This window comes from Pipra filicauda, unplaced genomic scaffold (assembly GCF_003945595.2).
Source record: "Pipra filicauda isolate LSUMZ 115617 unplaced genomic scaffold, ASM394559v2 scaffold75_size2874737_pilon, whole genome shotgun sequence".
Taxonomy (NCBI): domain Eukaryota; kingdom Metazoa; phylum Chordata; class Aves; order Passeriformes; family Pipridae; genus Pipra; species Pipra filicauda.
Window position 1 is genome coordinate 2,108,734 of NW_024104931.1, and position 26,773 is coordinate 2,135,506.

General features: G+C 45.1%; 3 protein-coding genes and 1 long non-coding RNA gene across 14 annotated transcripts in view; 2 read left to right on the plus strand and 2 right to left on the minus strand.

Annotated features, from left to right (window-relative positions):
• The window catches only part of POMT2 (protein O-mannosyltransferase 2), a 33,050-nt gene extending 32,764 nt beyond the window's left edge, over positions 1–286 (minus strand). For both annotated transcript variants that reach the window (XM_027720114.2, XM_027720113.2), the window contains exon 1: positions 108–286. In XM_027720114.2, the coding sequence (XP_027575915.2) occupies positions 108–271 (164 nt within the window). In that variant the 5' untranslated portion in view covers positions 272–286. The remainder of the gene's footprint in view (positions 1–107) is intronic.
• On the plus strand, positions 213–13,966 carry GSTZ1 (glutathione S-transferase zeta 1). 5 transcript variants are annotated; one of them, XM_027720122.2, is made up of 9 exons: positions 213–446; positions 3,503–3,554; positions 8,441–8,508; positions 9,227–9,307; positions 9,782–9,907; positions 10,435–10,510; positions 11,380–11,432; positions 12,748–12,797; positions 13,577–13,966. In XM_027720122.2, exons 1-9 carry the CDS (start codon positions 426–428, stop codon positions 13,701–13,703), a joined length of 654 nt encoding a protein of 217 aa, XP_027575923.2. In that variant the 5' UTR covers positions 213–425; the 3' UTR covers positions 13,704–13,966. The 5 variants fall into 5 exon arrangements, with proteins under 5 accessions (XP_027575923.2, XP_039245640.1, XP_027575924.2 ...); XM_027720123.2 differs by lacking the exon at positions 213–446 and adding an exon at positions 817–2,937; XM_039389707.1 differs by lacking the exon at positions 213–446 and having other exon boundaries at positions 3,506–3,554; positions 8,363–8,508.
• On the minus strand, positions 13,086–23,021 carry LOC113987432 (rab9 effector protein with kelch motifs-like). Of its 6 annotated transcripts, none has more exons than XM_027720115.2 (13): positions 22,825–23,021; positions 22,202–22,458; positions 21,879–21,984; positions 21,277–21,399; positions 20,521–20,758; positions 19,508–19,555; positions 18,610–18,732; positions 17,897–18,084; positions 16,974–17,173; positions 16,561–16,652; positions 16,113–16,167; positions 15,337–15,434; positions 13,086–15,191 (listed from the first exon to the last, which is right to left on the minus strand). In XM_027720115.2, exons 1-13 carry the CDS (start codon positions 23,008–23,010, stop codon positions 14,980–14,982), a joined length of 1,926 nt encoding a protein of 641 aa, XP_027575916.1. In that variant the 5' UTR covers positions 23,011–23,021; the 3' UTR covers positions 13,086–14,979. The 6 variants fall into 6 exon arrangements, with proteins under 6 accessions (XP_027575916.1, XP_027575918.1, XP_027575920.1 ...); XM_027720119.2 differs by having other exon boundaries at positions 13,088–15,191; positions 22,282–22,458; XM_027720116.2 differs by having other exon boundaries at positions 13,088–15,191; positions 19,508–19,531.
• LOC113987436 lies at positions 18,746–20,579 on the plus strand. Its single transcript, XR_003540533.2, has 2 exons — positions 18,746–19,721; positions 20,336–20,579. It is a non-coding gene; the product is annotated as an uncharacterized LOC113987436 (long non-coding RNA).
• Positions 23,022–26,773: the final 3,752 nt, after the last annotated feature.

Genomic DNA, 26,773 nt, shown 5'->3' on the forward strand with positions numbered 1-26,773 from the left:
AATCCGCCGGCTGCTCCCGGGAGGAGGCGGACACGGACACGCACCCCCGCACCCCGGGGCTCGGACACTGCCCGAACGGGGGGGCGCACGCCCCGCCCGGCCCGTACCAGACGTGCGGCGGCTCTGGCAGGCGGTGGAAGCGGGAGGCGAAGCTGAGGAGGGTGACAAGGGCCAGCGCGGCCGGCCGGGCGGCGACCGGCGGAGCGGTGGGGCGGCCCGGCCGCCCCGGCCCCCCCGGCCCCCGGCGGGGCTCCCTCTGGCGCGGCGGCATCCACAGGGATCCGCCGCGCGCGGCACCGCGCCGGCAGCGGCGCATCCTGGGCACGGACTGCAGGGCGGGGCATCCGCGGGGCACGCCGGGGGATGTAGTCCTGGGAATGCAGTCCCAGGCTGCCGCCGAGCTCTGAGCTGAGGCCGGGACGGGAATGAGCGCCGTCGCCGCCAAGGTACGCGGCGCTGGCTCCGCGCTCTCCCTGCGGAGCGGAGCGTCCCCGCCGGGCGGGAGGGGAGCGGGGACGATGGCGGCGCCAGAGCTGGAGGGAGCGGGCTTGGGGCTCGGTTCGCTGGCAGGGATCGCGGCCGCAATCGGCTTCTGGTGCCCTGGCTCCCCGGAAAGGCCGCCATGGCGATTCCCGGGAGGACTGCTGCCCCGGTGTCTGTCTCAGTGGAGAGCAAGGAATTTGCTGAATAAAACTAATGCTTCTCAAAGCATTGGTGTTTACTTATCGTAGTTTATCCACGTGCACTGTTAACACCAAGGCCTGCCGCAGAGATACTGAGAGTTTAGGAGCAAAGCTGTTGTTTCTGCTTGTACCTTTACATTTGAACCCAGCAGAATACAAGGGGTGCCTTTCAGACACCGAGGTTTCCCCTACACCAGCCCCCAAGGAGCAGTGTATGTGTGCAGCCTGCTTGTTGTCATGGGTCTCAGGAAAGAGGTGAAAGACTTTGCCTTCCCAAGTGCACCCCGAATATAGCCTAGAAAGAGGTAGTATCCAGAGCAGACCATACTGAAGTAGACAGGCATGGAAACCTGAGAACTCGACACACAGTTTGGGGTGTTTCTTCCAACTTCCACAATAGTGAAATGCATTTCCCAGACTTTAACTCTCAACGGGTATTTAAGTCCAAACTTTCCTCACTGATGCTGGAAATGAAAACAGAACCAAAACAGAAATTTCAGTAGACATCAAGCAAATGCTGTTCTCCTTCTACCATCCCAGTTCCAGCCAGTCTAATGTGCAGCTTATGGGGCTTGTACCCCATGCGGTTTTAAATGCAGGCACTTCTTTTTTGATACTTCCCTGGCCCGTGCTCAGCTTGTCCTCTGAGAAAGATACAGTGTCACTGTGGGACCTGTCCACTGAGGACAAAACACTCCTACTGTCTCTAATCTTTACTTAGATGATTGGTTTTGCCTGTGATCTGCCCTGCTGCTGGGAGCAAAGCAGCATGAACTCAAGAGACCAGTCCAGACCCCAGCCTCTGGACACACAGTTATTAGCTGAATGACAGGTTGTTTTCCATGTTCCTTTTGGTGAAATCCCCCAAGGGCCTTGAAATTATAAAGCAAGGCAATTAGGCTAGTACACTTTATTCCAAATGATAGCACAGGCTGCAAAAACAAAAAAGAACTGTAGAGAGGATCAGAAGAAATGTCTCTACCAGCTGAGAGACCAGAGTCCAAAATAGATGTGGTGAAGGACATAAATTTCTGACCCAAAAAATCATTTGCAAGGTCCTCAGGAAAAATAACTAAAAATACTATGTCATGAATGCTGTATATTTCTCTTCTGAAGCCACAGTTTCTGTTTCTTTCCCTGCAACCCGACAGGCTAGACATTTGGGGGAAAAAAAAAAAAAAGCAAAGCTGAGATTTCTAATACCCTGATCCCAGAAGCAGAGAATTTAAGAAAATCAGGAAATACTCTGTCCACTAAAATGTTGCCAATACTGCCATCATTTCCCTCCTCACTTATAAACCATTTTCCAGTAAATTTGGCTAGAGTACTTTAATCAAAGGCATACCTCATTTAAACTTATTTGAACCAATCTAAACTGTAAGAGAAGCATCAGGGTTACAAAGAGGACTGGATCTTCAGTGTCTCTCTGGTTTTCTGTTGACAGACTGTCATTGGGCAAATCCCTGCTTTCTTCTGCCTTACTGCCAGTCTCTGGAATAATTTCTATGCATTCTGGGAGAGCAGAGATGCAGAGAGATCCCTGGCATGCCATGGGATCTATGGAAGGAAGGAGAGACATGATTACAGGTTTATTTAGAGACATACATGAATAGCAGTTTCCTGTGTGGAAAGAAAAGACCGTTACACAAAAAAGCAATCTTTGTATTTTGCACAAAGTTGGTCTGGGAGCAGAATAGCAGCTTCTCCTAGTCCTGCAATGTAGAAAACCATCTGCACTGGCTGGCACTGACAGCAGAAGGGCTCCAGGAGCATCCTAAGGGACCTCCCTGCAAAGGCAGCCCCTGTTCCTGGAGCTTGCAGTCGTTCCCAGAGCTTGCAGTCATTCCCTAATGAAATGGAAATTCTGCATGTGGCTTTTCTTTCCTTGTTTTGTTCCCCAGGGACATATTTCTGCATTGGCAGCTGCTGACAGCCTGAGAGGCTCTCTAGATATCTTATTTATGTCTGGATGAAATGCTAGGGAAATAAAGATAGTTCCTAAATGTGCTTCCAAGCTTAAATCTGGTTAATAGTTCTGGTATCGGGGCAGGGAGGAGGTGAGTGCAGTGACTCAGGATGAAATCTGACTGGCTGGTTTTTGTGTCCTTGGCACAGACTTGGGGGCATAGTCCTTTCCTCATTGACTTTAGGAGAAAAGCCTTCCCCCATCCCAGCTGAGTTAAAAGGGAAAACAAAGGGATTTTTTTTTATTTCCTGGAGTAGACTGCACACACTGACCATGGCATCTGAAAAGGTAAGAGCTTGAACAGGGTGGAAGCATCCGGGAAAGGTGCCTTGGTGCTATAGTTCATGTAGAGATGAATTGTCTGTCCTCATGGCCTTCATCTCAAACAGCAGAAGCTCTTCTTGTTTGGAAAGAGGCTGTGCCCTTCCCCGTGAGGCTGAAAAAGCTGTTTCGTGCCATGCAAATATCCAGCAGGTGGTTGGCACAATCAGTGGAATTGGTTTCAGAAATCTAAGGTGGTATAGAAGTTACCAACATCAGATAGGGACATGAAAGAGGGAAACTTCAAAGGGAATAATTTTAAGGTCACTTGTGCATTGCTGGAAACATCAGGTGCAACTAAATTATTAGAGTCTTTATCATGTCTTTATCATGTCTATTTCATGTATTTATCATGAAAGACAGTGATGCCCAAATCAGGAACAACCATTTTCAGAAAGGAGTCCTCTCTTCCCCAAACATTGCTCTTCCCTGTCTTACAGTTCCTGAAATACCTTCTGCTCATGCATTCTTCTCCTTACAATACTCTGGTGTTCCCAGCATATAACCATTTTATCTGTCCTTCTCTTCTCAGCCAATACTTTACAGCTATTTCCGAAGTTCCTGCTCCTGGAGAGTGCGAATTGGTAAGATCCAGTGTTGAGATCTCTTTTTTTTTTTTTTCCTCTCAGTGGTATTGCAATATCCTCCCCTTCACCAATTCGATTAATCAATCACTTATTAAGAGAGAGGTCAGCAAACATAAACTGGAACAGTGAGGCATTTTCCCAGGGGGAGGGAAGGGAACACCACAGCTTACCTGGAGCAAGTGGGATGGAGGGGAACAGATGCCTTCATATATTGCCTCAGACTCTGGTATGCCCAGGTCTTGAGAGCTAAGCAGGGCTGGGAACAGCCCCTACTTGTACTGAGACAGCAATGTTTTGCAGGTGAGCACATGGTCCCTTGCCCTCTGTAAGACAAGTCAGGAAGGGCTGTGCTGCAAAGAGTGGCAAAACTTGTTTTGAAAAATGCAGTGGTTTTGCCAGGACTGATCTTTAGTGCTTTGATCTATCACTTCCAAGAGCACTATCTTCTCAGTGGACTCAGATCACCCTCCTTGAGGGATATGGTCTTTTTTTTAAAATGGAGATGGTAACATGTCAGGAGTAGGAAATCATGAATTTTATGTCTTGTTTATAGTGTATTATATTATCTTTTCATGTATCATGCCTTATTTGTGATGTATGTAAAACCTGTGTTCTTATTGGTTGATTTTTGGTGCATTACCATGTATGGTTATGTTTTCCTTTATAGTCATAATTTACATGCCCCACCTTAACTCCACCTTTTGTTCCAGAACCTTCTCTACCCTACCATATATAAGGCGGAGGCCATTTTATGTTGGAGCTTTTTTGCTTACAATCTTTTGCCTGTTCAGTTCAGTTCCTCTTCAATAAAGCCTTCTAGCCTTTTCACCCACAAAGTTGTGGATCTGGCTTTCTCCTTTGTGACTTCCACAAATGGCGCTCAAGCACAAGGCACAACTAGAAGGTCTCTGAAATTCAAAGAACTCACCTGCTCCCCTTGAAGAAAAACTGCCACAAGACTGAACTCCAACACTCGCCACAGCTGAATAGCAAATCAGATCAGAACACCTAACTCGGAGAGGCGAGCAACAACAAAATTATCTTTTACCTTAAGTACCCCCTTTTACTCGTCCTAGAAAATTAATATCAAAATGGAATCCCAGCTAAAGACGAATTGGAGTTATATTATTATCTAAAAATTTAATCAAGAATCATGGACATTCTCAAATCAAAAAATCCTTAAAAGCGCTGATGAAATGGATTAATAAAAATATAGACCCAGTCCCAGAAACATTAAACTGTCAAGAGTGGGACAAAATTGGCAAAATTTTGTGGATGGCAAGTAATAATGGAGATAAGAAAGCTTCGAAATCTCTGATAACATGGACATTAATCCTTAATATATTACAACTGAAAAAACAGGAAGAAAAACGACAATCACAATTTGAAATAATGGAAAATAAAAATCCAAGTCCATGTAATGCTTTCCCAGATGACTCACAAGGTAAAAATCAAAATGGAGTCATCTTTAGCCCCTCACGAAAAGGCGGGCTTTTTACAGACACACAAGATGGCAAGCTTGACACTAGTTCTCAAAATAGCGTTAAGATCACTACTGCGTGTAACCCTTCGCAAAATGGCGCCCCTGCTAACTCCCAAGATGGCATTTTAACTACACAAACATCACCTAACACCATGGCAACGCCTGTCCCTAGTAACACCCTAACGACGCCCATTTTCGGCAACCCTCCGGTGACATCATCTTCTGGGGTGACTGACATAAACATCAGTCAAGGTGGTGATGCCCATGGCACTTCCAGCCTGCTAAAAATAAACACCCACCAAGATAGCAGTGTCCATGAAAATCATATTACTACTTTAACCCCTGTGATAAAAACCAATAAGCAGCATGCAGAATCCAACCTAGCCATCATCAATTCTTCTCATCAATTCTTCAAAAAAAGTGTAAAACATCATGAAGATAAACAAACTATTATAGAATCAGAAAATACATCTACCAATGTGTTAGAAGATAAAATGTTTTATATTTCTAATGTATGTTCACTAGTAGAAAGTAGTGAATTTTATAATCAGGAAATAGCAACCATCTTCAAGTCAGAGTTTAAAACATATGCATTGGGAAAAAATGAATCTGATACAAAAGAAAAGAATCAAGATATAGTAACAACAACATACAATACACAAGGCATACAAGACTCAAACCTCCAACCAAAGGAAACAATAACATCCATAGACACAGTGAAGCAAGCACAACTCATAGAAGTATTGAAGAAGGAGGTGAGAGCCATACTGATAACCGCCAAGGAGGGCTTAACGCCAGCAGAGCTGGAAGAGCAGTACATAACCATGATCCACAAACCACTGCCCCTCAAAGACCTAGGCTTCCAGTCCACCCTAGAGCTGGTGACACACATGCCTGAAGCTGTCCAAGTTTATTCTTATAAGAATGGCTCTGTTATCCTCAAAGCCATTGTAGATGACACCGCCAAAGACATTGCCAAACCAGTTGCCTGTCAAAAGGGAAGAACATGCAAGAGAACTCCTCCGAATGTAAATGCTACTTCTCCCTCTAAAAGCTTTAAAAATCCACAGCGTTCCCCTTACGCAACATCTCAAAGACCCAAAAACCAAAAGACTGAACAAATTGTTATAATTACAAGCACAGTCCCCGACAATCAAGGACTGTTATATGTAGAAGAAATGGCATATCATGATGATTATGGAAATCTCTACCAACGAATCAAACAAAAACATTTATGAAGTGTGAGTGTAGCAGCTGCTTTTTTAGTTTGATTTTGAAAATGAATATGTTCTCATATATTTTAATAAGTATTTCTTATTTACCTTCATGTGTTATTTTTATGTTTAATAATGATTTACTTTATTATTAATATATTTATTGAGTTTTATTATTAAAGAAAAAAGAATAACATCACAACGAAGAAGATAACAACTGAAGAAAACAAGGACTGCCTACAAATTTCTGCAACAACTAGAACGAGTTACTTAACTGAAAACAACCATTTAACCTTAAGAATGTGTTCTCATGCATTTTAATGAATATTTCTTATATAATTTTATATATTGTTTTAATATTTTGATAATTGATTACCTGATTTATACTGAAATGTTATTGTTAACACCTTTATTAAGTTTATTATTCAAGTTTCTACAGCAATTGAAACAAACAACATACAAAAAATACAAGAAGTAAGAAACACAAAAGAAACAGGGAGACCAGGTCATGCTCATCAAAATCCCTTGTAAGAAGTCTGATGAAAAATGTAGTCCATGGAACTGAAAGTGGCGTTTAATCTGACTTTTACAAGGTTTAACATTAATGTTGTAGTTGATAATGTATACCTTGTCAGTAAAAAGAAAAAAGGGGGAATAGAGATAATAAAGATAAATGACACCTGAGTAACAGTTTTATAACAAAAAATGGTTTTTCATTCCTGACAATTTTTGGTTTCATATATTAATTACTTTTTTATTATAAGTATATATTTACTTTGAAATCTAGAAAAAATGTCAACTTACAGAAATAATTACTTACATACTTGAACTTATACACTGAAACTAATTATATGATTTAAACATATGGTTTATTTTTCAGTTTATACAAATGTTTATAGTTGGTTAAACTCCACAAATAATCAACATCTTGAGGTGAATGCAAGAGTGTGTTTGTGTGAATGAAGGAGGCCTCCGTGAATGTTTTGTGTGAGAGTATGAATGTGTGGGAACTTGAAAAACCTCAAAATGATAAAGTTCTGTCTTATCCATTTATAAGCTCGGGCTAAGGTTAAAAAGTTAACAAATTTACATTTTTGTCCTTTATCGTTAAGTTGGAAATCTCCACAAACTTAGTTTTGCACTGTATTGAACTTCTGTTGTTAGTATAATGAGAAGTTCAAGGGCGAGTATTCTTTGGCCAGAGAGCTCGAGGGGAATGCTCGGGGCTTGAACCCCCCATAACAGTTCCCTAGCCCAAGTCGAGAGGGAGGCGAGGTAAGGGCTAGGCGAGGTACTGAAAAGTCCTCCAACAGTGGAGGTACCCACCATACAACCTTAAGTTGGAGTAGACAAGCAAGTGAACGGTCTCATGACCTGGCTAGGACTAGCTTAGCTGGTAGAGCGGGAGACACTGGTCCTCAGGGCAGAGGCAACCGACATCCTCGGGGTGGAGGCAACCCTTATTGCCTTTGGGTTGAGCTGCCCAAAAAGCTCAGGTAAACTTTATTTTGGAGGTTTCTCTTTTTATAATTTTTATATAGGGCTTAACATATTATTTTATTAATATCATCTATTTCAAAGTTACTTATTCTCTCTTAAAAGTTCAACAAAAATTCTTTTATCTCCTTCCTTATTACAAATTAACGTTTTATCCCATGTTTAGCTTGAAGCTCTTTATTGCTGAAATCCCTCTAAATTACAAATAATTTATATAATCAGTTCTATCTTTATTAAAATAAAAGGAAGATATGTTAGGAGTGGGAAATTGTGAATTTTGTGTCTTGTTTATAATGTATATTATCTTTTCATGTATCATGCCTTATTTGTGATGTATGTAAAACCTGTGTTCTTATTGGTTGATTTTTGGTGCATTACCATGTATGGTTATGTTTTCCTTTATAGTCATAATTTACATGCCCCACCTTAACTCTACCTTTTGTTCCAGAACCTTCTCTACCCTACCATATATAAGGCTGAGGCCATTTTATGTTGGAGCTTTTTTGCTTACAATCTTTTGCCTGTTCAGTTCAGTTCCTCTTCAATAAAGCCTTCTAGCCTTTTCACCCACAAAGTTGTGGATCTGGCTTTCTCCTTTGCGCCTTCCACAGTAACATTTCCCTGAATCCATTACCAGTGAAAATAGTCCCACTCTACCTGTCTGAAGCTGTACACTCTGCTCTCCCTAGCACTGGCTCTGAAAGGGATTTCCTATGACCTGGTGCCAGTGAACCTCGTGAAGGATGGAGGACAGCAGGTAAGGATAGAGGTACCATTGCTGTCTCCAAGGGTACTGAACTTGGGGATCCTGAGGAGGCTTGGGATTAGATAGAGGCTTTTTCCTCTTTTAAACATCCGTGACTGAATTCAGAATGCTGAAGATCTTTTGCTCTTGCTTACCATGATATGACTGAACAAATCTGGTGCATAGACTTCTGAGAACCTGCACTGCACTTTAAACACAGACACAACCTCATTCAATTAGCACCAGAAAGCGTGTGCGTGTCAGGGTGCATGTGTCCAAAAGATGATAAATGATATTGCAGGGGGCTGCAATGGGCCTGCCAAAGGAAGGAGTGGGTTGGTAGAAGAACTCTTCACTGAGAACTTACTTGGGGGTCCATAGGAGGGAGTTGTGCCCTAGTAATACCACCAGCTCAATGTGCCAGTTTGGGCTAAGGCGGAGTTGGAGAACTAGAACAGTAATGCCAACACTGATGCAGGACCACCCATCCTGGGCATTGCAGTGATGGCTTCTCAAGCAATAAGGCAGTCTGGCCCTGGATGCAGTGATCCCTGAGCCCCAGTGAGAGTTTGCTATAGGCTAATAGTACAGCATAACATACTGAAAATATTAATATTGCAGTAGAGAGAAAAAACAGGTAAAAAAATGTTTAGTAACTGAGTTCTAGGGTAAGAAAAAAGAAAGAAGGATTTCTTATTGCTGTAAAGTAAGCTCAGGTTTGTTTCCACAGTTTTCCGCTGAATTCAAGGCACTGAATCCAATGAAGCAAGTCCCAACCTTGAAAATTGATGGCATCACCCTTTCTCAGTCGGTGAGTTACCAGCCCCATCCCTGTTAATCATTCACTCCTGCCTGCTGCCCCATGTGGAGGGGATGGCTTTGCCTTATCTTTTCCCCCAAAGCTCTCATCTGTGCATTGGAAAAGAGATGGCATTTGTGATAAACAATCCCACTTGGGAACAGAAGTAGCACATAGTCTTTGCTGGGAAGCTGCTGTCAAGGATTTGAGTTCAGTTACGGTTTGGTTCATAACTCTACCTTTCACTGAGCAATTTCTAGTCTGACTTAGATGGCTGTGCCAGGATTTGCCTGAAATTACAGCTAGACTAAATGACAACAGGTCACAAGCAGACATCAGAGGGGATATTCTGTTCCCTGTGCTGGTTACAAATCTCACTGAAAAGCTGTTGTATCCTCTTGGATCAGCTCCTCTTTCCAGGTGTTCAGGATGTGAACTTTTCCTTGGCTCTCCAATAACCTCCCATTATCTCTCTGTTCACTACAGCTAGCTATAATTCATTACCTCGAAGAGACACGGCCTAACCCCAGACTCCTGCCCCAAGATCCAAAGAAGAGAGCCCAAGTCAGAATGATTGCTGATCACATTGCCTCAGGCATTCAACCACTCCAGGTACTGCCTTGTCAGACCTATGCAAATGAAAAAATCAGAAAGGGTTTCCATCTCTGAAATTCTCAGTCTGTTTAAATTGTTGCCAGCCAACTGGCAGAACTTCAGACTTGTGAGTTAGCAGATGATATCTGTGCTTAGCCTGTGCTTGATCTGCCAGTGGCAACAACAGTACAGTATTTCCAACACAGAAAATCCTATAACATCCCAGGGCTCTTTCCAGAAACAGCTGAACCCATGTGGTTTTACTGCTGGGTCTAGGACATTAGAAGAAGAAGAGAATTGAGCAATCCAAAGGCAGAGGCAAAGGGATTCCCTGGGATCTGTTACGGAAGGACAGTGCCAAGAAAAAGATACAGCGAGGTGCATGATACAATGATGGTGAGGTCAGGGCTGACCCAATCCACTGAACTCAGGCTAGGGGTTCAGGCTTGGCAACTCTTATCTTCCCTCTCCTCCCCCATTTGACACAGTGGGCAAGATCCATCCAGCAACAGTCATCTAACCTAGAGGTTGCTTTGCCTTTGCAGAACCTGGGTATCCTGAAACAAATAGGGGAGAGAAAAACGGAATGGGCTCAGAATTGTATTGCATCTGGCTTTCAAGGTACATCCGACATCTAAAATTATCAGCATTTTGACTGACCTTACAAACTGCTGCACCACTGGCATCCTACTTGACTTTTCAAGCAGAACAACAGAAGCTTCTAGGCCAGTGTGCTGTGGTCCTGCCCTGCCGCAGAGACAGTGCTCTTCCTGCCCAGAGTCCCTTGCCCAGGACTGGTAGTTTTCCAGGGTCTCAGAGGAAAGATGCTGCCCATAGGGCACTACCACTGCTGCACATGGAAGAGGCGAAGTCTGGGGCCATCCTGCACACTGCAGCAGTTGATTCACTCTGAAGCATGAGGGCTCACAGCAATTCTTTCCATCCAGCTGCTCCCAAACTAGTGCCTTTTGCTTTAAAGTTCTGTCTATATATACATATATATATGTATTTGCTTTTGTAATCAGACAACGGATATCTGATGGCAAACTCCAACAATGTCTAGCAAGTAGCAGAGTATTTTTTTATCTCTTTAGAGGTAAGATGCTTTTTGTTTCTTCAAAACCATTTCCCCCATGTGCTGCAATGACAGGCCCCCTTCACTTCTGGACAGACACAAACTGACTGAACCTTTGCATTTCTCCCCTCTCCTTTCACATATTTCTACATTATCCTCTTAGTATTTCAGCTGCATTGTCTGAAGCAACTGAAATCACCCTGGGTCCAAAAAACCTGAAGGACCCTAAAGACTCCCATAACTAAGCTGTTGTAAGATTCCTGTTCCTTCTAGTTTCTGTCCCAAATTGGTCCTTTTTCATACTCTGTTCATGGTCAAAATGCCCTTGTTCATAATTATCAGTCTAAAATGTCTTTGGTGTCCTCTTCAAGTGAATTTCCAATGCCTCACTCCAGTGTACCACCTCTCTTGACAGCACTGGAGCAGATTCTACAGCACACTGCTGGATGCTACTGTGTGGGGGATGAAGTAAGTATCTGAGAGAGTGTTGTGTACCATTACAGAACTAAAAATGCCAGTATCTTCCCTAAAATAGGAAAGAAAATTAGTTGAGGAGACAGAGCACAACCCCATCCTGTGCCTGAAGTTACATGCAGTGCCTTCACCATTATTAAAAACAGCTGCACAGATCCTACTTAGGCCATTACTGAGTGACAGAGAGTTACGGAGATATTTACTTGTTCCTGCCTATAACCTGCTGATGGCCAGATTCTACAGCTGTATCTAGGATCAGGCTGTTACTAGACAATGTGGAAACAGATGATATATATTTCATCTTTAAGAGATCTGCAGTTAAAAGTGTAGTCACAGGGGCAAATCTTGGCTTAAGAAACATGGGTTCAGTTCTTACCTCTGTTCTGTGAAATCTTTAACCAACTTGTATTTTTCTGCTCTGATTCTCCAGTTTTAACATGGACAGATTTCACAGAGCTCACATACAAGCTGTTCTGACCCTTACCAAACTAGAGGCAGCTCAGGCTTCTTCCATTTAGTAGTTCTGCTTGGCAGGCAAATGGATCTTTCTTATAAAAGCTGAGGGGAAAAGGAAGGCTCCTGCAATATCCTGTGATGCAGAGAATTGTCTAGTAGCAGCCTTATGGAACCCTTGGAGGGCAAAGGCTACTTAGGAGATCTAATCTTGGAGAATAATGTGTTCTCTGAGAAGGACCCAGGACTTTGTGACCTGGGAAATGGGGTAGGGGCAGCTGCCTCTGTGCAGGTAGGCAGCTGGCAGTCTTGTCCTTGAGTCTTCTTTTCAGGTTGCAAGTCTCTGAGCCTGTGTGCAGAGGCTCTATCACATATCAAGTCTTGACATTGGCAGGAGCTGCTTGATACTCCTGCAGTGCAAACAAGCAATATTTACTCATCTTTTCCCAGCCATGCAAATGCCACTCTCCCTCCATCACGTCCCTCTGCAGCTTGCCAGCAGACCTGTTTGCTCAGAGGCAGTTGCCATAGAAGCAGTGTCCTTCAGGCTAGCATGATCGGCTGGTAATTAAAAAACAAAACAAAACAAAAAACCCAAACAAACAAACAAAAACCACCAAAAAACCCTAAAGGCTGACGGCTTCTTCTACTAGTGACTACTATGAAGTTCTTTTCCCTGTACTGTTGTTGCATTATTTAATGCTGGATTAAATTAAATAATTAGATTGCCATGACAACTCCTCTGTACTGGCTGATAAAATAATATCTATCCTGCTCTTGAAGCCTGCCACCACTCTGAAGTTTGATGGAACAGGCTCTGAGTTACTGTAACCCCTTTTTTCTGCTACATTTGTAGGTTTCCATGGCTGATCTGTGCTTGGTGCCTCAAGTTGCCAATGCTGAAAGGTAATTAAGGATAAACTTGAGGTGTTCTTCAAGGGCACCTACTCTTTGTGCTGGGCTGTCAGACCTTGCCTTCTGCTGCTCCTTGTGTCTGTTAGAAAGTATCCATTCTGCCTGCCCTATCCAGTTTTGGTTCTTCTCTCCATGAATTATCCTATGTAATAAATATTGTCTCTTTTTGAAGCTCTTAGAAATAAGGAGCAGTGCTCTCTTCTCAGAGGGCCCTGGGGGGAAACTTGATCTATGACCTTAGAAAAGCTGAGGTTGCCCACACTCCACGTTCTCTCTCCCTGTTTGCCTTATATTTAGACAGCACACAGGAGGAAAAGATTCATCTATATTTATTTAAAGCATTAAACACATACAAGTAATAGCTGCATGATTCCCAGGAAAAGCAGAGTGCCTCCTTACCTGTGCTGCACATTATATAAAAGCCTGGTAAAGATCACAGAATCACAGAATCGTTGGGGTTGGAAGGGAATTCTGGAGGTCATCTAGTCCAACAACTCGCCTGCTAAAGCAAGTTCACCTAGAGTAAGTGGCACAGGATTGCATCCAGGTAGGTTTTGAGTATCTCTAGAGAAGGAGACTTCACAGCCTCTCCAGGAACTAATTAACCTTTCTAGCATTTTAAACCTACGAGGACAAATCTTTATTGTTATTGTAAATGACTGTGAGATTCTCCCATACTGGGCAGGCATAGCATACTGCTCTGTCCTTGTGCTCACTGCTGTACTGGCTGTCCAACTCTTAGTACTTCATCAATTCTTTTCCTTTTGCAGATTCAAAGTGGACATGGGTCCATATCCCACAATAACCAGAATAAATAAAGCACTCTTGGAGTTAGAGGCCTTCAAAGTAAGCCATCCATGCCGGCAGCCAGATACCCCTGCAGAGCTGCGAGCTTGAAGCCCTTCTACTCATTAAATCTAGTCAGCTGGAGTGACAAAGAAGACAACACCTACAGTCTGAGTAGGACTTCAGTGCCAGCGGGAAGCCCTAGTACTATTGTCTCCCATTCATCTGGGTGGGAAGAAGGACAGAGGACCTCCAAGGAGCCTGGATAACTAAGAGGAGCATGCCTGTGCTGGAATGCTTACAGCTACTAGTTTTTTCTATCTAATCTATCTCCATGAAGCAGATTAAAGCAGAAGCATCCATAATTATCATAAGTTCCCTTTGTATGGCTTTGGGTTGGGGAATGTGGCCACAAACAACTGTGAGGCATTGAGCCAATTCTGGACTCCCCATAGGTGCAGCTTCTTTCTACCATCTACAGACAGAGCATCAAGGAATCAGTGTATACACTGTGCTTGTCCTTGGAGCTGCCTCAGAGCTATGGCATAGTCATCAGTGCCATGGATATAAACAGTAAGAGTCTCTGATGGAAGACAGCTTAATCCTAACCTTTGTTGGGTCTCATGGATCTTGAAAGAGCTAAGTCAGCAACTCTGCCACCCCTTGCACATAAGAGAATTACTACCTGGGAGAGAGGACTTGTACCTATTCCTTATAGCAGCAGTCGCACAGAATTTATCATAAAGGTCTGTCTAGAGCAACACTAAATGATTGTGCCATAGTCAGCAAGGCACAAACAGCTTTCTCCCATACACTGAAAATTACATTCCTTTTCCCTCAAACACTGTTCCAGGTGTTTTCCTAGTTTTCAGCTGCAGACTATTGCCTAAGGGAATCCCACTCAGGTTCCCTTGAAACCAGAATCATACTTTCACTATGAAGACTTTCCAAGTGGCAGGAGTAAATCCCATTCCACTCATCCCAAATGAAACTAAACACCTGAGTCACCTTCAGAGTTGAAAGCACTCCAGTCCAGCCCAAAAACCTGTAGGGCAAGAAGGGAAAACCAGATCTTTGTGTCTGTGTTCCTGTGGAGGCTTAGATCAGATCTCACTGAATGTTTTGGCACCCGAGCCCAAGTACCAAGACATCCATAGGGGATGGAATTTCTGCCAGTCTGATACTGTATATCAGCTACCCTAAGAGAACAATACCCACAGCCTTCGGAAAGATGTTACAAACCTCCAGTCTCTTGTGCCAAGGTGGCATTCACCTACATACAGATACTTGGACCACAACATTGCTTGGGCTCATTTATTGCCATCCATGTCTGCATTTAGGCTGGTGAAAAGCCCTTGCTGTTCAGGCTCATTCTGAGTATTCTGCATTATCCTAGGTCCAGCTTGATCTTGACTGTGCTGTTGTAAAAGGTTCCTGCACAGTTGGAGCCCCCAAAGACCAACACCGTGTGCAGGCTGTGCTCCTCTTTCTTCTTGTCCACATCTATCAGGTGGGTGGGAGTCAGGTCAAGCAATGTGTGGCCAGCTCGAGGCACAGAGCAGAGATCATGGTGGATCACTGTGCTCCATGAAAGAGTATCTGAAGTAGAAAGGGGCTATCAATACTGACAAACCCACTCCTAGTGCAAGGGATGAAACAAATGGACCAGACTACGTGTTCTGAAATGCCACTGCAGCCCCACAGTCACCTTCAGCTATGGAAACAGGGCAGGAGAGTCACTTACCTAGGTGGAAGACAAAGGCATCATGCAGGGCTCCCATGGCATTGCAGCCTCCACTGATCAGAACCTTCTGGTCTGAAACAGCCAGAGCTGCATGGAAACTGCAACCAAAGCAAAGCAAAGGTGACTACAGCAGCACCTGAAGGGGTAGTCTCAGTCAGAGCAATAGGCAGAGATGGGCAGATTTCAGTAGAAGGTTGGGGGCCTAAGCTGCAGAAAGAAAGTTAAATTCTGCTTCTCTTCTACCCTGACTTGCTGAATAACCCTAAAAGAGCTGCCTCTGCAGATCAGGCCATGATCAGGCCTGAAGAGCACCTCATTCTTTCAGAAGGACCTATCAAAAGTCCTGTGTTTTACTCTAATGGGGGGAGATAGCAGACTAGATGGGCTTTGCCCTGATTTAGGTAATTGTTCTACTGGGCAATTGTGTCCCATTAGGTCCAGCATAGTCCTGGTACAGGAGGTTCTTCCTCTCTGTGTGCCACGGTATCTCTCCAAGTACTGAGGAGACCAAACAATACAGTGCACTAGCACACAGCAGAAAGGTTACCCTAGCCTGAAAGGCAGATTTCCAGGGAGACTAAGGGGTCTGTACACCCCAGCACCATAGGGCACCAACAAGGACAGGAATTCCTAGTCCCACAGCAGAGGAGCCACTGTGTTTTGACTACTGGGACAGAGATATGCAACTGGGTCTGATCACCAGCACTGTTTAAACCTGGCTTCAAGGAGAAAGGACAGAAGAAGAAAATAGATCCTGGTCTGCAATAGGATCTTACCAACGTGCAGAAGGCTGTCCTGCGAGTAGGCGGACTGGTGTGTACTCCATGAAACCTGACAGCCAGGGAAAAGGCAGGTGAAATGTCCAAAAAGCTCAGCCTCATAACTAGACAAAAACTTCAATGCTTTGCCACATCAGCAACCTGCTTTCTCTATTACCCAGCTGCTTCAAAAAAAGCAGTCTTGTTTTTCTCTATTCCCTCCTCTATTACCCCAGAAAGGTGGGGGTTTGTTTTGGTGGGAGGTTTTTTTGTTTTGTTGTTGTTTTGGGGGGGGTGGTGTTGGGTTTTTTTTCCCCTTCTTTTTTTTTAACACCATAGTTCTTCCATCTCCATTGTCTAGTCAGGAGTTTTTATACTGTTATTGCTACCTTCCCACTGAATATGCTTCACCCCCCCAGTCCCTGTCTTAGGACGGACCTTCCCAAGGCAGCCAAGACTTTCTTACCCAGATCCAGAATGTGCATGTCACTGAGGTAAAGAGAAGTCCTCCGACCCCCAAAAATCAGCAGCTTGTTTTTCAGTAGAGTAGCTGAATGCCTGGGCAGAGGGGAAGCAAGTGAATAAAACATATTCAGCAAGTTCCCAAAACTTCCATTTTAGCCTTGGCTTCTTCTATTGAGGTGCCACAGCTTCAGTCTACACCTGCCTCTACCCGTAGCCCTGCGGCCCAAGGACAGAATCTCATCAGGATTTATGACAGACGGTACTGAGAGTCACATTGCTCAAAACAGCCCTATTTTAAGGACTAAACGGTGGAGAACAATCACCTAATATTTAGGGAATAACACTGATGGAGGAGGGAAGGTGAGCAGAGGTTTCCTGCTCTTTTTCTGAGGGCTAGAATTAGAGCACTCTCACCCAAACCTAGGCAGAGGCTTCTCCCCTTCTGAGATGGGCTGATACCAAATTTCATGCTCTGGATTGAAGACATAGAGCACATTGCTGCAGGGTCCAACTGCCAGTGATGCCTTTTTGGGGAAAGTTCCTCCAAAAACAAAGAGTTCCTTTTGGTAGATTGTTGCACTGTGGTAGGTGAGCACTGGTATCCTCCCTTTAGCCTGGAAATAGTTCAACATATGCTTATTACAAGAAGCACATTATTTGCTGCATGACCCATAGGAAAGGGGCCCACATCATGCAATGAGTTTGATGAGTCTCAGCTTCCACTCTGTTGGCTCCCCAGCCAGATCTTTGCTGCACAAGTAGACAGTACATTCTTTGCATACTCTGCACCACCAGAATGCTCTGATAAGAGAAGGAAGTCAATCTCCCACACCACCTTCCTCAGAAGATGACATGGAAGAAAGATCTCATCCAGGCTTACTCTGTACAAGCCATCTTGTACCTTAGCCCAGAAAAGGACAGATAGTCCCTTGCCAACAGGTTCTTCTCAGAGTTCTGCTGTGCTCAGAGCAGTCCCTGGTTTGAGAAGACCAGCTCTTCACCTCAGCATCTGGTGCTACTCTCAATGGCACCATATAAAATGAGAGACCATTTCCCTCTACTGCTTGTACCTCCCACCCATGAGCCTGGCCAGACACAGCAACCATTTTTTCACCTTGCTTCATTCATTGTAGGCACAGCTCCTGATTTCTGTCACGCTTGCGGCTTTTCAACATAGCCTTCTTTTATCTGTCAAACCCAACTAAGCATCTCAGATAACCTGCAACAACAGTGGACCAAGGCTACTGGAATAAGGACACAGGCACATTGATTGCCACATTCAGGCAGAACCTACCACCCTTCCTGTGCTTTTGTCTGGGAAGAGATGCAGTACTCACAGCCACGAGGAGCCATTTCCAGGTGACCGTGTCCAGAATGTAAATGCTGCTGTAGTCTTTGTCCTCCCTTATGCCCCCAAAGATGTAGATACGCTTGGTGTCAGGGTCATAGGTAGCTGTGTGACCATGCAAGCATGATGGCATGGTGTTTTGTAGCTGGAAACCCACTGGAAGCCACAAATCACTGTCTGTGGGAGCAACATCAGAGAGATGGTGTGGGAGTTCAGTGATGCTCTTGATTAATCTAGATTTTAAAAATATGCCCTAAAATCTTTACTCAAAACCTTTGCTCCCTTTGTCTCCTCCTCTCCTTTGATTCAGGGCTAGAGGGAACTCTTACAGAATTCCTCCTGTATAAGGAATGAAGGGGAATAGCAAGGTGAAAGAAAGGACCAGTGAGGTGCAGAAAGACACAATGCACTGGAGTCCTATCTCAACTTCACTAGTTACCATACACAGACTGCAAACTGCTTTTACCCCTTAAAATTCCCCCAACTCTTTCTGGAAGTTATACCTTAGCTCCTAGAGGTCTCTCAGATACAACCCCAGAGCCTCACATGGCACTCCATGCTGTCAGCTCAGCCTGGTGACCGCACTAGATGTGACACCTTTGCTGTCCCCTCCATATGCACAGACCCCCAAGTGCCCCCTCCCATTTTCATGAGTTGTCCTTGAGCCCCCCTCATTGACTTTGACAGCTCTCAAGTCCCCACCAATTTCCAGCTTCCAGAGCACATCCTTGCAGGACTGCTGATCGACACCTTCTCCACCAATCAGAACAGCTGTCCCCAGGTCACTGAGGCACATGGCATGGCACCACCGAGGGCTGGGACTGCCTGAGGAGAGGAGAGCACAGGGCTGTGAGCAGAGTGACATAAGACACCCTCAGCTGCCTTCCCTGCTGGGGAGAACAAGACAGCTGAATGCTTAGAGGGAAGAAGTGGGAAGGCAAGGGCCTCAATCCCTTCATTCTGCAGTGGCAAAGGACATAGCTCTCTGAGGAACCTTTTCAGTTGGCTCAGGGGAATAACTGCTGTACTAGGAGAGACATTGTGAGCAGAGTAGCTGGATGTAGGATGCACACAAGGCTTCCACTTCAGACAGGCTGGGATGTCCATTGATTATACATCCCCAGAAGTGATATCCCAGTTGTGCGATCCCTTGTGTTACTCCTAGCGACGGAAGGCTACCCAGGGACAGCTTGTTAGTGCCCAAGATAGAACAATCAGAAGCCTGGAGCTGCCTCCAGAGATATTCCTCGTGCTGCTCTGTTCCTCCTCCTTTGCTCTCCCAGGCTCCTGCAGTTGGCTGAGCAAGCTAAATCAAAGTCTATTCCACATCTTACCCTTTTCCTCAAAGGGCTATGCACCCAGAGGTGTTCCTGAGATTCAGAGGGGCTACAGAAGCATATTGGAGAGCCTGACAGTACTGGAAGCACCTATACTGATGGCAGTTGCATGGAGAGGAACAGTATATACACACAATGTACTTATTGCCCTTGATCACTGGGGAGATACAGGGCAAAGCGTGAGAGGCTTTTGACGTTAAAGGGAAGGACTAGCATCACCGAGTGACTGAAGAGACAAACTGCAATAGGAACCAAATCCTCACCTTGCAACTCCTTCACAGCCAGATCTGCAGAGGGAACACAGAGATGGCCTCATAAAGAAAACAGACAGCAGACATATCATGAAATCTTCACAGTTTAAGAGCCCTTTGATCTTCCTTTCTCCAACCCCCAGCACAAAACTACCTCACTGCAACAAACATGGTGTGAAATAAAGAATCATGAATAAAGTCTCATCAGAAGAAATCCCCAAAACAGGTAAGAGTAGGGCACACTTCCTTCGACTGCCATCATGCTGTCACTATTGCATTTTACCCCCGTGATGGAAACTCACTTCCCCCTTCTCATACTGCCTGCAGCGTAAGGATGGAGCTATATTTGCTTTTGTGAGAAGCAAGCCAAGTCCCAATAAGTCATTTCACACGGGTACCACTGAGTAATTGTCCAGTTTTTACAAGTAAACTTGGTCACACCCTAGAGCTGACTTGGAATTCACAATCCAGAAGCCTAAGGTTTTGTTTCCAAACCCTTTGGCAGTTACCTGCTCACTACTGAAAAGTCAGTACAATTATGCTAATTATATATATATTCCTTTTCATATTCTCTATACTGTAATAATAAGCAATGTCTTCTATGGACCAAGTGGCATGCTGTTAGTAGGGGAACAAACAGACTAATGGAGATGTTACAGGATGTCATATTAGGTAACTTTCCTGTGCCTCAATTTACTCTTTTGTAACACAAGGCTAATGATATTTGCCTTCATTTATAAAACTTTTTTACTTGTATGAAGTGATAGGCATATTGTGTCATGGTACAAAGTGTTGACGCTAGGAATATCCCATGTTTTATTTCTGGCCTTTTCCTGACAGGCAAAAATTCATCAAACAGTTGATCCAGGAATAAAGAGCATTCTCAGCATTTGCAAGCCAACACAGACAAGCCCCTCATGCTTTGGAGGTATAAAGAGAAGTGGAGTGGGAAGTTGCAGACCAGCAGCATTGACTGATCATTCAGACAAGACCTGTAGAATAAAGCTAGAAGCTACCAGAATTACCTTCTTCATCAAGATCTCTCTCAGATGCTGTGGGTTCAAATAAAACTTTCCTGGGCTTCTTGGAGTGGACTCTTGGTGGTCCTTGGACAGGACTATTTCTCCAGGTCTCATTGGATTTCACCTTGCCAGATGGTGGCTTCAGGGCATAGGGCACTACCAGGGCCCTCAGTGGTGCATGGACATCCTTCCTCCCAGGCCTGGATCCTCTAGCAGCCACCTCTGAGCGCTGGCTCTTAACCTGTGACAAGAGTCCCAATGAAATCAGCTCTGAAGGCCTGAGGCTACTGTGAATTGTCTGTTACTGGGCCAGAGATTAGTTTCACATGGTGTTTGTTTTCAGGCTCATCTTCCCACTGAGTCCTAAGGGCCAGCATGCCAACAGTATCAGCTGCCAAACAGATGCTGAGCAACGCAGCTAACTGCTGCTGTGTGCTGCGGTCCACTTCTAGGCTGCTGGGCACAGCTGAACAAGGCAACTGGAAGGGCAAAAAGGCCCTCTGTGCCAGTAGTAAACAGGCTGTACAAGCATCCCACCAAGCACCGTTAAATTCAACCTTTCCAAAGGCATTTCAACGAAGAATACATCTTTCTCTAGCACAAGTGAATCTTTGGCTCCAGAACTTTCTTAGCAATGTCTAACCAAAAGAGTTAGCAACAAATGTCTCTGCTAGACATCAAGTGAATGGCCACTGGCGAGGGGGAAAGTTACTAAGGAGAGGGTGAAATAACAAGAGGAAGGTTCCAGGATACACATACCTCAATAGGATCCTCCAGATCCTGGCCAACAGGTCTATCATCTGCTGGAAACACTGGTGACTGGGTAGTCTCTGGGACAAGGAAGGGGTGAGCAGGTGTACTGCTGGAGACACCTCGGAGCAGCTGTGGCAGAAAATGTGACAAAATAAAAGGACATAGCAACTGTGCCAGCCCCCAGCCTCAAAGGGTGGGCAAAAAGATGTCTTGCAAGGGAAAGATTCCCTCCAATGGTATAGCACACATTTCATCTCCCGCACCAACAGAATAAACAAGGAAAAGGAAAGCCAGGCACTGCAATATGCTAAATCCAAGGGCTTCGGTACAAGGTAAAATAACTCTGTAAGACTCAGGAAAGAGTGGAACTGGAAGTGAACTGCTCTCTGCTGCCAGTCTCTTGCAGCACAGGTGTTCTGACAAAGCTGTGTTTAGAGGGTATGCCTGGAGCATCACAGAGGGCTTGCGCTCAGATCCGCATTTGTTAGCTCTACCTTGAAGTAGCAAAGAAAAGGAAAAGGAGAGGATGGGAGAGGAAATTCTGTGGCTCAAAAACTATAACATTTGGGATCCCAGGCAGGAGGAGAGGAGAATGTCAGTTGTTTTACCTGTCCATTGACAGTCAGGACAAGCCTCACAGGGTTGCCTTTGTCCATCTCTTTCAATGAGGCCATGAAAATATCCATTCTCCAGTCATCTTCCCACACCAGAGACCTGCACAAGGGACCACCATGGGTTTTCAGCCCACAACTGACACTGATCAGGGCAAAATTCCTGCTCCTACCCTAGACAGTAAGAGCCCAAAGCCGAAAAAGATCCAGCCCTGAAAGCAGCCAAAAGGAAGCTGAAAGCATCACTAGAGAAAAATACTATGGTGGAGGACCATAGTATTTTTCCCTGAGCTGCTGCCTGAGCAGCTTTGGGACTACACCAGTAGAAGCAGGCAGCACCAGAGATCAGAAAGCTTTTCCAGCATGCCCTTCCTGACATCCTAGCAGCTCCTGCCATAACCTGCGTGTGGGCTCCAGCGTGCCAATGCGCTGTGGTGCGACACCTGGGGACACCAGCACTTCCACTGTGATGCTCGTGTCTGGAGAGTAACAGCTCCAGTCTCCCAGGCTGAACACCACCAGCTGCTTTGGCAAAGGCAGGGGCAGCCAAGCCTGGAAACCCGTCTTTCTGGACTGGCTGCGAGGGAAGAAAAACACCACATATAAACATCAAGGAGCAAAATGAATGTTAAAAAAACAAAAACACATTTACAGGCCTAAAATCACACATGCCCGGAAATGGTGAAAGGAGAGGGCTTGTGTCATTTGAAGATGAAACTATGCAAGGGTGTGATGATGAAAATAACGGGTAGACTGGGCAGGGAGCGCCGCCACGAGCCGGGGCAGTGCAGCCGTGCGGACAGGGGCAGCTCCAGAGACCAGGGCCAAGGCCAGGCGTGCGGGTGCCCCCGGCCTCGGGGGAGCCCAACCCTGGCAGGGACCGGGCCGCGTTGGCCCCACCGCTGCCGCGCAGACCCCGGGGCCGGGCCGGGCCGGGCCGTACCTGCCGAGGCGCCGCGGCGGCTCCCGCAGAGCCCACAGCACGTAGAAGGCGAGGCCGCCCCGCAGGGCGCGGCCCGCGGGCCCCGGGCGGCCTCGGCGGTGGGCGGGCAGCATCGCGGCGGGCAGCGCGGGGGTCGCCGGGGCCGCTATTAAGGCGCCGCAGGGCAACGGGGGCGGCCCCGGCCATCCCCGCCCCGGCCCCACAGCTGCACGGGGGCTCGGCAGGCCCGCCCTGCCCGCGCCTTCTCGGCCGGTGGTGGGAGCGCTTGAACCCCGGGGCGGGAGCAAGGCCGAGGCCATCCCCGCTCACGGCGGTGCCGGTGGCAGCCCTGGCAAGCAAGGAGGCGGTCGGGGGAGGAGGGCTGGCTTCTGGCCCTCCGAAGCCGGGCCAACCCCTTGCCTTTGTATCAAGTTATACCCATTACAGAATCAATTATGTTGGAAAAGACCTCTGAGATCATCGTGTCCATCCTATGACCGAACACCACCCTGTCAACTAGACCATGACACTAAGCACCAGGTCCAGTCTTTCCTTAAAACACTTCCAGGGACAGTGACTCCACCACCTCCCTGGGCAGCCCATTGCAATATCTAGTCGCCCTGTCTGTGAAGAAATTCCTCCTAATGTCCAATCTGAACCTCCCCTGGTGCAGCTTAACATTATGTCCTCTCTTCCTGTCACTGGTTGCCTGGGAGAAGAGGCTGACCCCCACCTGGCTACAGGCTCCTTTCAGGTAGTTGTAGAGAACAATAAGGTCTCCCCTGAGCCGCCTCTTCTTCATGTTGAACAACCACAGCTCCCTTAGCTGTTCCTCATAGGGCTAGTGCTCCAGACTTTCACCATTTCTAGAGCCCAAGCCATATGTCCGTTTCCAGAGAGGGTTAATTTGCTTGCTGATTCCTAAATGATGGTATCTGTACAAAAAGGAGCAGGTGTGAACCTTGCTTCTTTTACTTGGCAGTCAGAGTTCCTATCAATGCAAGGCAGGATGGTGGCAGATACTCCTTAAACAATAATTACATGTGTGTGTATGTATTACTACAGACTCCATTGTGTATCCGATACCACCTGTCTAACAATGGCTCTCCTAAGCTGAAAACTGCTGTTGATAATCAAACACCACTAAAGGCAATGACAAGACTTCAGCAGCCAAAGAACAATATTCTCCCAGTGCAGCTGAATCAGGGAAGAGTTGCTTCCCTGGCAAGGCCAACAAAGCCTGCTGCAACGCCTTTGCTGAGCAGCTCATTATCAGAGCGTTTCTGCTGCAGCCCAACCACAAAAATTACGGAGTGTGGACCAAAAAGAACTAATGTATCACTTTCCTGCATCCCCATTGTTTTCCTTACTTTTCCTGTTGTCCACATGCCTGAGACAAGCACAAGGATACGGATGCATAGTGAGTGCATGGTGATCAGGTAGCTGTAGCGGTGTTTCTCTTTGGTGTTCTTAAAACACAATGAAACATCTTTAACTTCGCAGAATCATCTATCCCTTTGATCAACTCACTTTATGATTGCTCCTGCCCATCAATTATTTTATAAAAGTGCTCCAAGGAAACACTAGACTAGAACTGAGACAACTGAACCCCTGCAGCGCTTGTCCTGCCAACCTTCATAATGAGATAGGTGAGAAAGGATTACTCTGGCTGCAGGAATCATTCCTCATTTTGACCAGCAAATGCTTCCTTCAGTATATGTAAACATAATCTTTGTAGTATGATAAAGTTGATGAGCAAAGCAGCTATGAGGAGCTATGAAGGGCAAACACTTTCGTCTCGACAACTCAATGTGGATCTGGTAACTGAAGAGATGTTTTTAGCTCTTCAGATTGAAAGCTGAAATAACAGAAGAGCTACCTATAGGGGATCTCTGCAAATGGAGATGACAAGTACCAGTATGAAGCACTAGAGGGTAAAATATTCAAACTCTACCTGTGCCCATTATATGAGCTTGGCTACTTGCTTTTCCTCTACAATTCTTCAAGCATTCAGTACAATTGCAAGCATTGCAGAGAATTTGAAGATTTACATGAAAAATATCCCAGCAAGTCATTTTAACAGGATGAAAAAATTCCTGGCTGGAGCCATCATCACCAGCTGACAACAGACCATTTTCCTATCCATTTGCAACCAAAATGTCCAGTACACTGCAAAGTACATTTTGAGTATTTGCCTCTTCTTTGCTCATAAAACCAAGTTTAATTGTATTCTTGTTTTATTGGAAAGTCTGTAGTTCAGTTCCTCAAATCAAGATATTCACTTGCTTTAAACAGAAAACAAAGTTCTTGGTTGCATAGTGAAAAGTTTATTTAAAGGGAATAAGTTTCAATATATTATTACAAATCAACCACAACACATCAAATATAAACAATACAAACCAAGTGTAGAAGGAAAGCACACTATAAATATAGTCTTCATATATGCCCTTTGGCAAGAGGTCCAGTGCCACACTGTGTTAAAATATCCTCTTCTCTATTTAAAACTCACACCTTGGGAGCCCATGAAAACCAACTGGTTAGCACTCAATTTTGAAATCACAGGACATCAAAAATATTCGCATCACACAGATAAGGACTGACAGACAGTCATCACAGTTCACAAGAACGGAGGTCTGAAAAAGGTATGACCAGCTACAAGATGCTCCCCAGTGAAGGACTATGCTAGAGCCTTGGAGCTGTGACTGGAGGGCAGCCTGCTTCCCTCTGAGGAGGGCAGTCACCAAGGCATCCTGGAGGTTGCAAGGAGACCATCTCCAGCTATTTATAATTTCCAAACGTAGCTCCTAAACTTCAAGGTCAGTACTTGGCAACGCCTCCTTAGCTCTGGTCTTTTGCCTTTGTGGCTGACATTCTACGTCTTGCCCAAGGGACTTGACTCACCAGTCCAGATGGGCTTAAAACAGATAACCCTCACTGATGGATTACAGAATTCTTCCTCTCTCCCTGCCCAATAAAGGGTATATTTCTTGTATGATGCTTCTGAGAAATCAACATGTAAAATCCAGAATAGAATGTAGAAAAGCCAAGGGGAGTTAGATCCACCATCCACCTGGACTGATGTTATATCTTCAGCTGCAACAGCACCATTGGTTCAGAAGAAGTAGCCAGAGACACTTTCCAGGCAAATGTGAAATACTCCCACAGAAAATTCTCTTCCTTGCAATATACATTTGAACTCTGCAGTTTTATGTACCTTCTGAAACTTTATTTAGTTGGTATTTACTGCAAATCAATTTATTTAAATAAATGACGTAGCACTTTGACTCCTGCTAAACTCTTGGCTTCTTTCATAGTCTAATTAGCCAATGTTTTTAACACAATCAGCTCCCAGTTTTTCATTCTGCCAGATAGGAAGTTCTCATTTGTCTACATCATCTACATGACATTGTCATATCAAATATTTCCCCAGATATGAAAAAGAGAGAAACAGTCTTTTCTTTCACACTTGTAGAAGGAAAAAAAAACAAACAACAAACCAAAAAAAACCAACTTTGTTGCTTTGGTCTTTTATCCAGCCTCAATATGTATAAGCACACACCACTCACAACACTGGATTCTGACATAATTTTCTTTTAGAGAAAATGATGAATGGCCACAAGGAACATTCTTCTATATCTGTCTAGTGTTCCTCTGGTCCTTGGATTTAGCATCAGCATATCAAAAGGAGTAGTCCTCTTGTGTTCCTAGATATCTGACAGTAGCATATGATTTTAAAAGGCAAAGAACATATGGCGCCAGGAAACACAAATACCATTGTATACTCATCTTACAAGCAACAAGGCAGTCTATGAACAGCTTAGATCTCCAGGATCAGCCCACAGGGGTTCTCCTTGCCTGATCTTAGGAAGTGTCCCTCTGCTACTCAAATGGGCAGAGAAATGAGAAGTCCCTTGGATTAATGACACCTATGAATCTGATTTCAGACATGCTCCTTGTTCCTAAGGCACCT